This window comes from Pleuronectes platessa, chromosome 5, assembly GCF_947347685.1.
Source record: "Pleuronectes platessa chromosome 5, fPlePla1.1, whole genome shotgun sequence".
NCBI classification, from domain to species: Eukaryota; Metazoa; Chordata; class Actinopteri; order Pleuronectiformes; family Pleuronectidae; genus Pleuronectes; species Pleuronectes platessa.
The window spans coordinates 27,938,316-27,955,188 of NC_070630.1; the positions used below are offsets into that span (position 1 = coordinate 27,938,316).

At 40.9% G+C, this 16,873-nt stretch overlaps 1 protein-coding gene across 1 annotated transcript in view; it reads left to right on the forward strand.

Moving 5' to 3' along the window:
• Positions 1–16,873, forward strand: part of kirrel3b (kirre like nephrin family adhesion molecule 3b) — a 173,504-nt gene that overhangs the window by 131,799 nt on the left and 24,832 nt on the right. The window contains exon 6 of the mRNA XM_053422142.1: positions 9,044–9,149. Within this exon, the coding sequence (XP_053278117.1) occupies positions 9,044–9,149 (106 nt within the window). The remainder of the gene's footprint in view (positions 1–9,043; positions 9,150–16,873) is intronic.

Sequence of the window (16,873 nt, forward strand, 5' to 3'; positions counted from 1 at the left end):
TTCTTTTTTTGTCACGCAGTCAGAGAGGGAAGTGTGCCCACATGTAAACTGATTGGTCACCATGTATAATGATGTGTTTCGGGTTAAATGCCCGCCATCATATCGTCACCCTTTTCTTCTGAATGTATGATCTAACCCGGACAAATGAGTGCAGCAGATTTCTAATTAGCATTCCAAAATGTGCTCTTTAAACAATTAAAGCTCCTGAAAACATTTTTTCGCTATGCAAGATCAAATTGAGTGACAGCAGAGACTAATTGTCGAGATTCAGATTGTCTCCCAGAAGGCTTAGCCTCTCGTTCCTCTGCCTCCACTCCCACCCCCTCAGCAGACTTGACAGGTAAAGTCTTCAGCACAGTTCAGCAGAGCCTCCGGAGTTTCTCTTCCAAATTAAGCTACTCCTGAAATGAAACAAACTGTAATTGAACTTTGATCCATTTGTGCTGGGTATCAATTTGCTCAGTTTCAGTGTTGTCTAATTTGATTTAATGTTTCTTGGCTTGCAAACAGCATTTTAAACATGCATTTTTTACGTGTTTAAAAAATATAAGTCCTTTTGCAGATGTACAAAAAAATGATCAGTAATGTATAAACTGTCTACTGTAAGGACTTATGCTTACATGTGTTCTGATGTAAAGAGGTACTGAGATTGCATTGGTGTTTTATGAAAACAGAGGTTGACAAAGCTCAGTTCCTCGTGATTATAAACCTGCACGTCTATTTTTGTTCATAAACTTTGGTGAAGTGATAAAATCCCATAATATTGTGACAAAGGAGTATTGTGAAGGTGGAAACCTAAACCACCTAAATGTGACATACTTTACAAAGAAGGTGACTAGAGAGTAGCACCCAGTCTTTCGGAAACAATACGCAGCTGTTGAATAAATAAATGATGCAGCACTTGCACAGGGAATGGTAGCAGCTGACCTCCATTGACACCACATTGGTGTGGATAGGTCTGGCCTATGTGATTGCTCCTCCACAGAGGTCTGTGTGTGGCATGACAGCTGTGGTTAATATTGAAGTGGAAGCAGCTGTTGTGGGGCAGCAGCAAACTAAAATGTGGGTCATAATTCAGGAGCTGGGTACTACAAGAGTGCAGCCAATAATGGTGAATATTGAAATGACCTAAAGGCTGTTATGGAAGTTTTCTGGAAACTGGTGAAAGGAGAACTCAGGCAGCAGCTGATGTCTTATTCAGAAGATGTGAATGTAGACTTGATGCATCAAGGCGACAAGAAGGTGCAACGATAAACCAACGCTAAGAGTGTAACACCAGCAATTGTCAACCCCAAGTCTGAAGATATCTCTCCCCCATATATCTCCCTCTACTTGCGTCACCCATTATAACAGCACATGCTTGAATTTCTAGAATATCTGTCACTCTTTATGTTACATGTAGTTGTTCGCATCTTATTGGATAGTTACGCCTAAATATGCATTCCTAAGCTTCAGTTGGTTGTTTGTAACACTGTGATTAGCAACCTACACCAAACGCTAACAAAGTGTTTTGTTTTACACATTTCCCCGACCTAGAACAAGTTACCTGACTGTTAAAACACACCTGACATGCCTGCTTGAACAAAATGCGATATAGCTTTCCTCCCAAGGTCCAGAGGTCTTCACGTAAACTGGTGACTTTGAGCATTGCACTTTGCTAGAAGCAGCAAAAAAAACATCCTTGCGAGGCACATGTAATTGAAAAGTATGGGTTTTGTACTGCAGTGGTGCTGCTGTCACGTTCTAACTGAAAGGGCCTGCACTCTACCATTTACAAGTTTCAAGTGTTTTTACCAGTATCTCGTAACCACCTGAATCTGAGCTTTATGACGTGGTCATGCTATAGTTCCTGACTTCATGAGTTGTCAATGACCACTTTAATGCGCAGTGCACATTTGGAGACTATTTTTTTATAAATGTGATTTGTCCGCCTGTTCTAATGTATTCACTGCACAGGATTTGCAAAGGATCCAAAGCATGAATTTAGAACTCAGTCAGCTACAGTGAGCAAGGAGTAGTTTGGCCACAGCACCGACCAACAGACAGACTCTAATGTACAGAGGGAGACACAGTATGTCTTCCTCAAATGTACTCCCAAAAAAATATATGCTGATAATGCCACACAAAAGATACAATTATTTAATTGTACTTTTGTGTTTTTATGAAATGCTTGATTTTAATGCTATTTTCCTTTAAAAAATAAAATAAATTTGTTCCTCAGTTCATAACTCAGAGAGGGACGTGTTCATTTGTTTGTTAAATTTATGATAATCATTCAACAACAGATCAATGATGAATACAGAGAAGAGGCCAGACAGAAGGGATTCAATCACACAAGGAATAGAGACCAAACTTGCTTCTGCCCACTCTACAACTTTATCTGTGAGCCTTTTCTTCGAGAAGGTGAAAGCCATCATCCTACCTATCAATGCAATGGTTCCCCCAGGCGCCCCTTGTCATCTTGTGAAATAAATGTAACACTTGACCATCTCTTCTTTACAACTCTATAAGGGTGTTCTCGCTATTCTATAGCAAGAGCCAGTCACGTGCAAGGATCTAACAGAGCCGGCTCATAACTGTTGTCAGTATTCAATGCTTTCAGAAAAAAAGGAAAACATAGCCAGCAGCAAATCCAGCAATGATGGACAATATGTTCAGCATAAATTTGATCTCATCAAACATTGCTAAATGTTACAGTACTTTCTAAAGCCACTTCATCTAAGGGATAAACATGAACTTGACATTCGTGCTCATACGTACATCCATCACACAAAATGTCGATGCTGCCATGACATGCTACATTTAAATTACAAGGGTAAGTGATGCTGCAGTTTGGTCCTAATTCATAAGATAAGTAAACGTCTTTTGTCAAAGCAGCTAGGAAGATTGTTACGGTTTGAAGGAGGAGATGGACCCAGGATGCAGAGGTTATAACAAAAAGGGGATTTAATATACAAAAACGTCTTTAACAAGACAAAAACAAAACAAGAACACTAACAAAAGTAACACTGGCGACAAGGCGCACTGAGAACAAGGAACGAGGAAGCAGGAGAAGCTGGTCGAAACCGCAGGAACAAACAAACCATTTCTCACGACGTGGGGAGAAAACAACTAGTACAACCCGACACCAGACAAAGGGAAACAGAGGCTTAAATACAAAGCAGGAAGGCCGGGGCAATTACACCAGGTGAAACACATGAGGATTGGAGATCACAATCACAGACAGGAAGTGAGACACCGAGAAGCTGAAACAAGACAGTGAGAAAATAAAACAGGAAATAGAAAACACAAGACAGAAAACCAGAAACCTAAATGACTGAGCGTCACAAAGATGCCATTTTGCATACTAATGATATGTTGTGTTGCTGTGCACACGTCTTCAGTGACTGTCCAGGGTTGCGTACGACAAAGTGCTGCGTTCTTCTATGCATTTTTAATCAATAATTAATTTATAATTGGTGCTAATGGAAAAGTAATTCAAAAGATTATAACTGAAGAAATTAGTGGGTGAATGGTCATAATTTGTTCTCAACTATAAAATATTCTGCAAATACTGCATTTAGATATACCATACGTATGGCTACACCATTTTTTCTGATTTATTAGAAGTTTTTATATAAAGAAAAATGCAACTATATTACTTGAAACGTGAAATACCATGAATATAATACTTTTACAAGAACAGTCAAAACTGGTTGCCATTTTTAGCGCAAATATAACATTCGGTTTCATGTCCCTTTTCACGTTGTGTTCTACAATGACCGTCTGGCTAGTGATAAAGAAGGAGGGATTAATAGCAGTCTCTAGTGAACGGTTGCTGCTCGTCTAAGTGGGACCCTAGTGAGGGCCGTAAAACAGCAGGTCACTGATCTGAAGCTAGACTGCCCTCTAAACTAGTACTGTCCCTTGGAGATCTGAATGTATCGTATTATAATTTACTCACTGAAAAGCCACTTTAATCTTTGGATAGAAATTGTGCCCCATGAAAGAATGAATTCAAGATTGAATGCACACTTTTTCCATTGGGATCAACTTGCCCTGCTAAAACTTTGACGTTAGGGATTATTTAGAAGCATTCAGTCTTGTTAACGCAACTTAAGTGTTGGCAGTCTCACCAGGTTCAACTTCAAGTGTCCTTTTATCTCTTTTTTCCTAATCAGCCATTGAAAATTATGTGTTTACAGCTATTGAATACAGGGTTAATACCTTGCAAATATTTCCCAGGCACCGTGTGAAAGCTGTATTGAGCGCAGAGAGATGAAATTGATATTGATGCTCTCATCAAATACTCAGTAAGACGGCAGATAAGCAGATTTCCCCAAATAGCTTTGTATCCACTGAAAATGTGTATTTTATCCAGTGAGCATTCACACTGTTTAAATGCTGGCATTGGCCATTTTATCATTCTATTTCTCTTTGTATGCAAGAGCCAATATTAAGAATTAAAAGTTGCATGTATTTCCTTGCCCTGAGTTAGCGAATTGACCGTATTAGTGAGATAATATTAATAGCAACAAAAGTAATTAATAGCTTCTCCGTCTGTATGCCCTTTCTCAACATTTTGTATTCCACTCGCTTCTGAGCTGAGGTGCCCTTTTTCTCGCCGCTCCATCCTTACAGCAATCCAAATGAGAGTAATCTAAAGACAACCCGTCGTGCTGCTCTGCAGCTTAAACCCACTTAAATCCAATGCATTTCACAACACCATTTTCTTTTTATTATCGCTTTAATGCTTGTGAGTTACATCCACCTCAGCATTTTCACTCCCACAGAAGTTCATACAGCGTTATCTGACCAATGGTTAGACAAATTAGCATCCAAATACATTATGTACCGGTGATGTTGCCAGAATGAAAGGAGTTTATAGCCATCAGACGTGATTCAGAACCCGGGATAGACTGCTGACTTCAGTAGTCCATACCAGTCCATTAGCTGGCTGTAATTATTTGATAGCAGAGAGGTGGCTACTCCCTGATGCTTTTTTTTTCTCCAGCAACTTGCATTACACCCTTTGGACTTTAATCACTACACTCTCCTCAACCCCCCCCCCCCGGCATAAAACCACTGTAGTGATGTATGATTCTGATGCTGCAGTTCCATGTCCCGCTGAATCCCACTCATCACATAAGTTAAAATATTCTCGCGTCCAGCTGCATATCTGCAGAGCATTGCCCCACATGTGAAAAGGCTCCTTTCACACGTGGTGGGAAATGAATGCGCTGGGGATGCGCAAAGCCGAGCTTCTCCTCTGTGTTTGCATTGCAAACAAGCTGAGCCATGTGGGGGGAACACGAATGCCATTTGTTGAGACTAATTAATAAAGAACATGCAGATGTGCAATTGGGGAGGATTTGTTTTTGGATGCTGGCTCAGCTTCATGCTCTCCCTGCTTAATCAAGCAGATAATAGCAATTCAACAGAGACAGCATTTGAAAGTAAGAGGGAAAGAGCAGGCTTTAATGATGCTGCGATGCAGAGTTATCTTGTGATCTTATATATTAAGACATGATTTCTAAATATCACACGTCCTATGCCCCGAAGATCCATCTGATGTTCTAAACTGAGCTTTGACAACTATCGTGCGATTGCATCTGTTGCAAAACTTTGATGCTCACGAACACATCCAGACACTCGCAGATGTACTACACAGGGCTCTGCATGCTTTAAAAAGAGAGCTGCTTCAAGATTAGCAGAGCATCTGCCTTCATTAGATTGAGTAAATTCTTATAAATATCTCATGATCAATATGTTGAACCACAGGTTGTCAGTCTGTTCTCCCCTGAAGTATTCCACTCTACTAGCCATGTGACAGTTTGCCCATATTGCTGAGGCCATAAGCCACAAGCTGATGGCCCACTAACAGCTTCCCCATCCTACAGAGGGAGCCGTCACTCCTGGAGTTTGGGGCTGGTCCTACTGGAGAACAGCTGTCTACAGTGACCCGGAGAGATTGGAAATTGAGCTTTAAGAAAGGGAAGAAACTATTTATGTTGGCACTGTCTCCCGGAAACAGTGAAAGTTGGAAGATTGTTCCAAAAACACCATCTGCTCTCTACTTTGAACTAACCGATCAAAAGCTGTCGGGCAAATATAACACAACCCATCCCCCAACCCATTCATCATGTTGTTTTCACCGAGGCACCGATCAGTCTTACCGTCCCCTTTTCCTCCGTCCATCCATCCATCCTTACCTCCCCTTCTCTCCCCTTTGCTTCTACTCTCCTGACGAATCTGAGAAATTAACAGTCCTGCATGTTGATGTGCCGTCGCAAGTTGCCTCAAATGCAATCGCTCAGCTACTCATGCATTTATACATCACAGTCGCAAATGGACTTCTTTATTAAGTAGATGTCTGTCATATCTGGAAGGTCAAAGGTCAGAGAAGTGACAGTCCCAAGCTTCACACCCTGAGGCCGTCGCTGGCAGACGTTTGACAGTTGTTGCTCCCGTGGCTGTCTTTGCTTGCAGCTCTTCGGGGAGATAGAGCAATCCAACACATCCTGACTTAGAAGTAGCTTTAAAGTCTCCATGACACCACGTCTTGCTGAGAGGAGCTCTGGTCTTTAAGGAAGGGTCAGTTTTTACGTCTCAATCATTTAAAAGAACTTTAATTAGTCGCCAGATTGACAGTTATGGGAATTTGTGTCTCTGGAAGTCTCTTGGCAGCAAGACCAGAGGACAAAAAAGGGGGCATCATAGAAAAGTACAGTGTAGAAAGGCCTTTACTGAAAAAGGCCTTTGAATTATATGACTGTGGCTAATAATGCAGACACCACCTCAAGATCTCCCTCACTGTTCTTTTTATGTCTACCTCTCTTTGCTGTTCCCAACCTCCACCACTGCCACATCTGTCATTTTGCCCCTGAGGTTCCCTCTGCCCACATTTCGGTCCATGCAATTAACTGCTTGCAATGCTAAGAAACACCAACTGGGCAGCTAACACTGCTGCTCAAGGCATAATAACGTTTACTACTGTTTTATTATGACACACACCCGCTTGGCCTTTCATATGCACACATAACCCGACTTACAAATGCAAACACACAGACACACACACACACACACAGTTGGCCGCTCGGTGTCTGTAGAGACTCGCTGGCTCACAGCGGACCTCAGTCTTCCAGGATCCACAATGTTGTTGTTTTCTTTCCTGGCCTGGGGAGAACTGGCACAGGTGGAGCTCACGGATTTGAAGGTGGCAGAGTGGTTGGCAGAGTTGGGGGGGGGGGGAGCAACTGTCCTGGAGGGAAATGAGTCTGCTGATGGGGGATATGGTGTGTGTTAGGCAGCCATTCGGCACCTGGAATCCCGCACCCCAGTCCCTCCACCCTCAACCCCCTTCTCTGGGGCTCCGTGGCAGCTGAGCCAGCCCAGAGCATCTGCACAGCTACAGGGTAAAAGGCAGTTTTCCGACACTTCGATCCCCCCCCCCCCCCCCCCCCCCCCCCCCCCCCCCCTCTTTCCAGCTCCCCCAGATTCACTCTCCATAACTATACACAGTGTCATTTGGCATCACTACAGCGCTGTTTGTGTGCCTCTTGAATTCTGTGTGGATTTCTGTGCCCACTGCTGCTCTTCACATCCGCATCCAAACACTATCCCTGGTTAGTGGATTCGTATTACTGAACACAAAGCACATAGACTTTGCACACCTTTGAAACAGATGGTGGCGCAGGCATCAAAACACAGAACCAGCTCTTTCCTCTTGTGACAGTCTCACAATCCATGATGGCTTCCCAGTATGTCAGGTAGTACAAATCTCTGTCGAAGTGGCTTCTCAGAAACCCTGCTAAGCTTGTGGCATGTAACTGCATTGGATAAGACAGGAGAAAGTCTTTTTTGTTTTTTCAGTGTTATATCTTAGGTATTATGCGTTATGGTATTTATCTAATCGACTTCACACTTGGCAGGTGAATTGTTAAAGGCCCAATTTGGTGTGATGTAGACATGCGATTCAGTCCATTTCTGCAACCAGCGTCACCTCAGGCCAAGCAAACACTATTGCACTAGTGTGTAAATATGACATAAGACTGTTAGTGCAAGACCAAAGGAAGTTGAAATGCAATGAATATATCAATAATATTTGATTTCCTTTTCAGTTACAGAGCAATTTAAATGTATACGTGTATGAATTGTTCACTGCACCCACTTGAATTTAGTGATGCATCTGATGATATACTGTCTCCTCAGAAATCCTGAAAAATAGCTTCACCTACTTGAAATTCACTCTCTGAGTCTCTAGGGTAAATAGCTATTTGTTTCACATGGGACAGCATTGATATGGAAATAAACATGTAACTTCAAAAAGAATCCCACCTTTGTCAATTAGGATAAATTAAGTTGTTTATCACTTTTGCATAATCTGCATGTTTGTTATTCTAAGAACTGTTTTAATGTCGCTGTAGAGCAGAGGAGGTTCGTTGTTTTTAATTGCAGTGGATTGCAGTATGGACTATTCACTGTTTGAAAATTGCCATTTAGCGAAACACTTTATCAAGTCAAGATCCCTTTGATTTGTTCCTTTTAACAACGCAAATGAATATGTGAAAATAAAAACAGCACCTTCTCTCCCACACCTGTGAAAAACATGTTAGCACTATTCCACAATGGGGCTTCACACGTGACAACTGCTGAATTGCTGCTGCAGTGTTATTTAACATACTCTGAATGACTTAGTGGTATAAGTGGATTATATTTACCTACAATACTGCATCTGTTGTACAGTTACATAAAAAGATGCAAATGTTTTTGGGTCTTAATGAAAAATAAATACTTGGGAAATGTAGGTCTCCTGAATAAAAGAATCAGTGAGTTTATTTCGCATTTGTCTGTTTCCATTTGAAGTTGCTTATAATTTGTCTATTTTGTCTCCTTTACAAAATGTGATATACTTTCCATTTTCTCTCTGAGCCTTTTCCCGTCACTGAAAATGTCAAAAACATAGTGTTTGTCTCAGACTTACAGTTCACTACAGAATGTCTGAGGAGGTTGCCAGTTCCCTAATTGGTTGTCTTTGTGTCTCTGTTTTTTTTTTTTTTTTCAGATCTCCCACTCGTCAATCTCTCGGTGGAGCCCCAGCCTGTTCAGGAGGGCAACCCTGTGAAATTCCACTGCTCTGCAAAGGCCAACCCCCCTGTCACACTCTACAGGTGAGAGCAGATAACAAGTGTTTCACGAACACACACACACACACAAATGGGCAAAACATGAAAGATTCTGCAATGTCGAAAAGAAAGAAAGTGCTATCCTCTCTGATCAGTTGCTGATAGTTAATACTTTTTCACATTAAGTCAACTTTTTACACTTCATTACTGATGGCATTAATCATTGCCAGACACCTTGTTATGATGCCATCACACAGCTATATCTTTCCACACTTTGAAATGATGAGAGGGAGGGGGGAAAACAATGCAGCACTGTCATGCTGAACATTTTAATGAAACTATACACCTCAGAAAAATCGTTTGGGGAAACCTTGTTTGTGTTCCAGTGGGTTGCAGCAAAGCAATGTGATGCTTTGCTGCATATCGTCTCCCTTGGACATTAAATGTCCATCAGTGTGTTGGAAGAAAGGTGGAAATACAATATCTGATGAAGCTGTCAAAATTACAGGTTTTTCTGAGATTGGGTTGTGTTCTGGGTCTACAGTAAAAAAGAAAGGTTCCCCCTGGGTCTGAAGTGTGTGTGTGGGTATGAGAGTGTGTGGGGGATGGGTTATAGCATATTTTGTGCTTAAATTATATTTTCTTTATTGAACATATTCTTCGATTATCTTAAATACATTATCTTAATAAGACTTTAAAGTTAATAAAATGTGGTCATTTGAATGCAATAGCGATCGGCAGATGATCAAGACTCTGAGGAAGGTTTGAAACATCCCTGAAGAATAAAATCTTGCATGAGGCAAAATATTCTATCCAATCATCATACTTTATAAAATTACCCTTTAAAAAATCTGGTCCCAGCTTATCAGGCATCATTAGTACTCTGAAGTGTTGAGACGGATGTCTCTGAGAGGAGGGAAACAGACGGGGGTGATGGGGCTGAGGTGTTATTGCAGTTTCTGAAATGCAATATTAGAGAAATTGTATATATTTAAAATCTTCATACATTCAAAAGAGTTGTTATCATTATCATTATTAATTATGAATTAGCAGTTTTAAGTAAGATTATGTCTGAAGGGATTTTAGTGCTCGATATAGTGTTCCTATGTACATGTATCTCAGTGAATGTGATAGTTAAATAGAGCTATTCTACCTTTTTAATCGTGCTGTAAAGACGTGTGTGAATGGATGGATGCAACTTTAATGTGAAGCGCTTTGTCTGATCAGGAAAAAGCGCTCGATAAATACATTTAATTGTGGAATACATTTTTCCAACAACTCTATTGTCACGTTGGAAGATCAAGTCTTTAAAACCTAAGCTTTAGTTTTTTTGGCAAATGCATAAAATTATTGATGTCCTGCTTAAAGTGGGCGGCTGTGGCTGAGGGGTAGAGTGGTCGTCCTCCAACCTGAAGGTCGGCAGTTCGATCCCCAGTCTGACCCATCTGCATGCGGAAGTGTTCTTGGGCAAGATGCTGAACCCTGAATGCCCCCCCATAGAATAACTAAGTGCTGCAAATAGATACACTTGATGAATGTGTGTGTGTGTGAATGGGTGAATGTAGAACTGTACTGTAAAGCGCTTTGAGTGGTCATCAAGACTAGAAAAGCGCTATATAAATACAAAACCATTTACCATTAATTTTAAAGACCAGTGGTTTTCTACATTTAAATCAACTATTAACCCACCACCTCACTGTATTAGCACCACTAAACATTATCATGAGCCCTAAATCATAAGCAGAATAATCCTGTGAGAATATAACTCTTGTATTCAGGTCAACAAAAAACTAATATTGTTTATGAAAATAGACATGGTCTGTCTCTTTATTCTTCAGTCAGAAAACCAAATCATATACTGAAACACTTTGTTGCAGCAGAAAGACAGATAATACAAATAGAATAAAGTATGGCATGTTTCAAATCAAGTTAGAGTAAAACAAATGGCAGCAAACTAAACAAATGCATTGATTAAAAGAGAGTACGACTGAATGATTCCAAAATCCATAAGGCTGCTGTCGTCTCCTGCATTGCCTACACAGCACTTGCTGATGGACACAATCTCAATTGCACTTGTTAGTATTTCTTATTATTATATCTGTAATTGCAATAAAACAAGAAATTGGACATTAATCATTCTCATAAAATCTTGCATGGCCCTCCAGAAGTGTAATACTAAAGTGATTTGTCAAGAGATGGTTTTCTGTGTGGGAGTTTTAAAAAACCAGAGCAAAAAGAATAAATTGAATAAAATCAATGGCAAAGGGAATTGGCCGTCTCTGAATCTTGTAATGGTACTGGGAAATCAAATGGATGTACAACACACTCACAGGTGGCAAAATAGAGATGTTGCCTTTTTGATGGATTTTTGCCCTTTTGAAAAAAAAGGGGGAGGAGGGAGGGCAGAGATATTGTGGAAAACAAGGTTTGTATTTGATTGTGTAGGTTCACAGGAGAGACAGGACGTATATTGCGCCTGCAGTGGGATTTCACCTCCATTGTTATTAGTCTGGATCAATGCTGGAATCAGACTTCTCCCCGGGGTATCAGCAGCTAACCCGCAACGGCAGCAGAGATGACTTTTTCTTTTAGCATGAAAACTATACAATGAAAAAAGATTGGAGGTTGAAGCTGAGATAGACTAAAACACCACATTCCTACTGTATCATTTATGTCTTCCTTCCTTGCTCTCGCCACCTCTCTGCTTTCTGGCTTCCTGTCAGTCACACAACCCACTATAGGACTGAATAATATCCGTTAGACTAATAACTTCAGAAACTTCAAGGTTATACTTTTAGGTTATACTTTCTCCGTTCTTGAGTTTCATAATCTACCATTTAGATGTATCTACAATTTACACAAGTATGTCAGGACTCTCATGCACCAGTGGAGCTCAGGGTATGGCAGACGGGGGATCTGTTGGCCCCATAATGCTTGCCTGAGAGGTTTCGACGAGGGAGAGCCCCCCACAAATTCCCCCTCTAGAGAGCAATATCACAGAGGAGAGCAGGAAGCTGGTCAAGCAGTGTGGGGCCATTATTCAGTGCTAATACACTCTGTCTCCCCCAGATCAGATACAGCACAAGGACAGAACAGTTCTTAGACAGATTTCTGCCTCTTTTCAAACCCCAAGAGAACCATCCATTCCCAATGTGCACTGCATCACTTCGCCATCCTCCAGTGGCGGGGGCACTCCAGACACTGGTCCAAGATAGTGGAGGGGTGCTGGTGGTGGTGTGGGGGGTGGTGTGTTCGTACAAGCCTTTGATTGCCACACTGGTTCAATTAATGCAACATGAAAGTGGGGAGTAGATATAGCTCCACAGATACAGGAACCTTTTCCGTCTCCAGGGGGCAGTAAAGAGGGGTGGTCAGGGGATTGGAGAGGATGTGGAAGGGAGGGGGTGGGAATAAAAGCACTCCTGAAAGTGTGAATGAAGTAAGAGTAATGGGCATGTGTTCCAGTCAGCTTTCAGGGATTCAACGCACTCCGAGAGATAAAGATGAGTGGGTTGGAACATCTTCATTACTGCTATAATGGTAGGAGGGCTAACTAGTATACATCACAATCACTTGTCCACCCTCTGATGAAGACACCGAGGGTTTTCTCAGATCCAAACAAGAACCCGCCAGAGAGTGGAGGAAGAATAATAAACAAAGCAAATCAGGTCCCTCGTCTGCACATGCAACCATGCACAGAGCCACAACAACCCCCCCCCCCCCCCCCCCCCCCCCACACACCCTCCTCCTCCTCTGTATGGCACTGCAGAGAACATCCCAATCCTCCCCAGCGTTTGAAGTGAAACAAAAATTACATTACAAGTAAATAAATGTTGTATTTCCTCAGTCAAAGGCACAAGGAGATGTTGATGTTCCCATAATAAATTAATTTAATGAAGTAAACTAGTTGTGAACCTATTGTTACGCCCATTTACATGTTAAAGTTCTGATTTATCAGCGCTGTGGATAAAACATGAGTAAGCTTTACTTATTACAACATAATCACATGAGTACTCTGTAGTTTTTAGTTCATTATTACGAGTACATTGTAATTATTGCTACAATATCACAGGATAGCTAAGTACTCAATACTTTGTCATCTGAGCACTCATTGGTCATGCTACAGACTTACATGAGCACACACTACATTGTTAGATAAACGCACAGTACTCAGTATAACATTATCACATGAGTGTTCAGATGTTTTTACATTATGCAGTTATTACTACATAAAAACATCAGTATACTCAGTTGATACACCTTTATTGCGAGTACTCAGTAGTCATTACTACCTTAACAAAAGCGCTTTATATACTTCATTATTGCATGAGCACTAAGTTATCATTACTACATCACGAGTGTTCATTTTCTTTCTACAATATGAAATGAACACTCAGATCATTATTACTGTATTAATACATGAGCACTCAGTAGATATTAATAAAATATTCCATATACTCATAGTAGCCCTTATTTTATCTCAACTACATACTTGTTATACATACAAGTTTCCTGACTGCTATTTTAATGAGAAAATCTGTCCAAAGATGGACAGACAGACACCTGCCAATGCTCAAAATTGGTTTCTCCAGAAACACATTTACACACACGCTTCTGCTGAATTGTTTCTTTCATTCGTGCTTCATTCTTGCGTTCTTAGATGTAGGTAATTGATACATTAAGCTTGAAGCCACCATCTCTCTCCGGGCACAGCTACTATTCCCTAACCACATTCGTTATGCCCAAATTAGCTGCAGCCAAACTGCAGTGCATTGATTGACTGCAATGATTAAAATGAATTAAACACAGGACTGTTACTTTATACTGCTAATACCTAAGTAACCGGGACCAACCCCTGAAATGTTTAGCTTCAGTAATTCACAGCACAACCAATAAATTGTAGATAAATGTGCACATTCCTGCAAACATACAAATCAAGCAAGTTGTAAACCAGCCTGAAATGTTGGCACCAAAATCTGCAATATCACCAAAAAGTTCAGCCTATCCCCGGGAAGTTATGACCAATGCTGTAGGTGTTAAATAAGTCATGCATACCCCTTAGGTTTTAAGTTATTCCCAATTTCTCAACTTTTTTGGGCTATCCTTACGTTTTCAGATATAATATCCACATGTTACCGGACAATAGTTTTTGTTTTCAGATTAATAGAATATAACATTAAATTAATTCAGATGTTTTAATACCTTGACAGATCATAAAATAAGCTCTTTAATTTAACTCTATACCCAAGCCACTGCATGTTAAAACTGCATAAACCTGCATATTTATTTTATATTCCAATAAGAATTCAGCAGTCATCACTTTCAATGTGCACGTTAGGGGGAATGGAACCACACTGTGCTGTGCTTAACCATGCTGATAATAACTGTAGGGCCTGATTTACTGTGGGTCTTGTTGCTGATGGCACAGATACTTGTCTAATTTAATTGTTACAGTTTTATTGCCTTAATCACATTCTGCAAATACAAACCTACCCCCTCCTCCCACCACATTTCCTTGATCCTCTGCTTCAATTAACAGCGGACCTGTTTATCTGTATAACAGTGTTAGCTTATGAATGCGAGCGCACACAGAAACACACACCGTGCACTCAGAGTGTGTAAGTGTGCAGGAATCACACCCTTGTCTGAATCAAATCACTGAATAGGATACGGCAGTGTAAAGTGAGTCAGCTATTGAGTACGCTTTGCTCTGGCCCTTTTAACCTCCCAAAAGGGAATGCAGGTGTTTGTGTTACCCTGGGCCAGCTATGTTTAGTCTTGGACAAGGCCCAGCTCACCAACAGAGCTCTCGTGGTCCCTGTGTACGGTGGAATCCTGTCTCTGCTCCCTCTAACACTGTCAGGGGCTCCCAAACCTGGCTGCGGCATCCTCCACTCGGGAGCAGCCGGCTGCCCGAACATCTGTGCTTACCGCCTTACAATTCCTACAGTATGAATACGACGATTGTAATTGGAAACAAGTGACATTTTGATACATGTGGAGTTGTCAGCAGTATTATTGTTATACCCGTAAAGGAGTCTTTACTTGCCCTGCAGCGGCCACAGGTTCAATTCCAAGTTTTTGTGATGAGACTGAAAGATCCAGGATGGCAACTCAATGGACCTTGAGGAGACATTAGTTTCTTAGTTTTTTCCCATGTGGCATCCAATAACTAGAATGAACTTTGAAAACTCAAAACTCTTATCCGTATCATTCTCATCATCATTCTAATCTTCAACCTCATAATCATTATCATTGTTGTCATTGTAATCATCAACATTATCGTCTTCATCGTGATGACAACAAGTGTCACCAGTGTAATTAATATCGTCCTCATCTTTATCGCCATTGTCAAATAAACAGCAACTGAGACATTCATAGTGGAATTCATTTTTAAACCCTGCCATGAACATTAACAGTCATCATCATTAACATAATGGCTTTCCCATTTTTAATATTTCCATATGTAGCAACCACTTTCTCCTGTACTAATGTTTGGAGCTTGTTCTGCTACTGGAGAATCTGCCCTAATTGAAAGACTTTTGGAAACATGTGTTGTGGAGCTCTCAGCTGTGTCCTTGCCACACAAGAACGCAACTCTGAGAGGATCTACTGCTAGGGGGGGAAAAAGCTCCAAAAAGTCCCATGAAGCCCAATTAGAATTCTGCTTCACTTCACTTACTGACTGAATGGGGTAATCTGGTCTCATTTAAATGATAGCATTTCAGTCAAGCATGGGGCCAGCTTAGTCAAGGAAAACAAATGAGTTCCCTATTCCGTAAAACTGCTCTCAGTAGGGGAGAGCGGGGTAATGTGGGACATTTTTTACATTTGCTCCCCTCTAGGCGAGCTAAAATGATATATCAGTAAAATTTACACATTTCCCATTAATTCAGGATGTTTTCTGGCAATGGAAATGATCAGAATGTCTTCAGGACAAAGGGCAGTGAAAATATGATTGTTTTAAAAAAAGTGGTCTTGTGTCCCACTTTACCCCAGCTACAGGGTAAAGTGATCCACTTACTTTTTCCACTTTAAAACTACCATAACAACACATGTTGTAATAGTTAAAATCCTGACAGCTAGATTGACAACCACTAATAGCGGACTAGTAACAGAATCATGGGGATTGGTCAATTAAGCACATTTATGATTATTATGATTCATGTGATCTCTTGCACACCCTAGCTTACCTGCACATTGTTTGCCTGTCCATTGGCAGGGACAGGGATATTGTTTTTCTCTGCGTATTCAAATGCCAGTTCACGCCACTTAACTGCAGCAAGGCCATGGAACTGGTCAGTTAGTTGTTTCAAGTGTTTGGAAGCTCCTCCTCCTTCTCATCTGTGAATATCCTCTTTACCTCAGCTACTGCACCCCAGGCTACTGATTTTACTTTCCCGTTCTCTTTTTTCTTTATGAATCTTTTGAGGGTTGTGTTATCAATATTTCTATCCCTTCCAGCTTTTCTTAAGGACTTCTTTCCTTGCATGACCTCAGCGGCTGCACTCTCCATCTCTGTGAGGGGTGTTTGGCCCCAGGTTGTCTTCCTGGTGTAGTTTCTTGGCATGATGGCTTTTCTACAATGTTTATGACATTAAAAATAAAACATATATAATGTAATATAAAACTAGAATATATTTAAGACTAAACTTAACTTGTTCTTCATGGTGGGGTAAAGTGAGACACTGTCCCACTTTACCCCACAACATTTGTCCCACTTTACCCCGAAGCCACAATTTTAGAAAAACAACATCTCTTAGCAATTC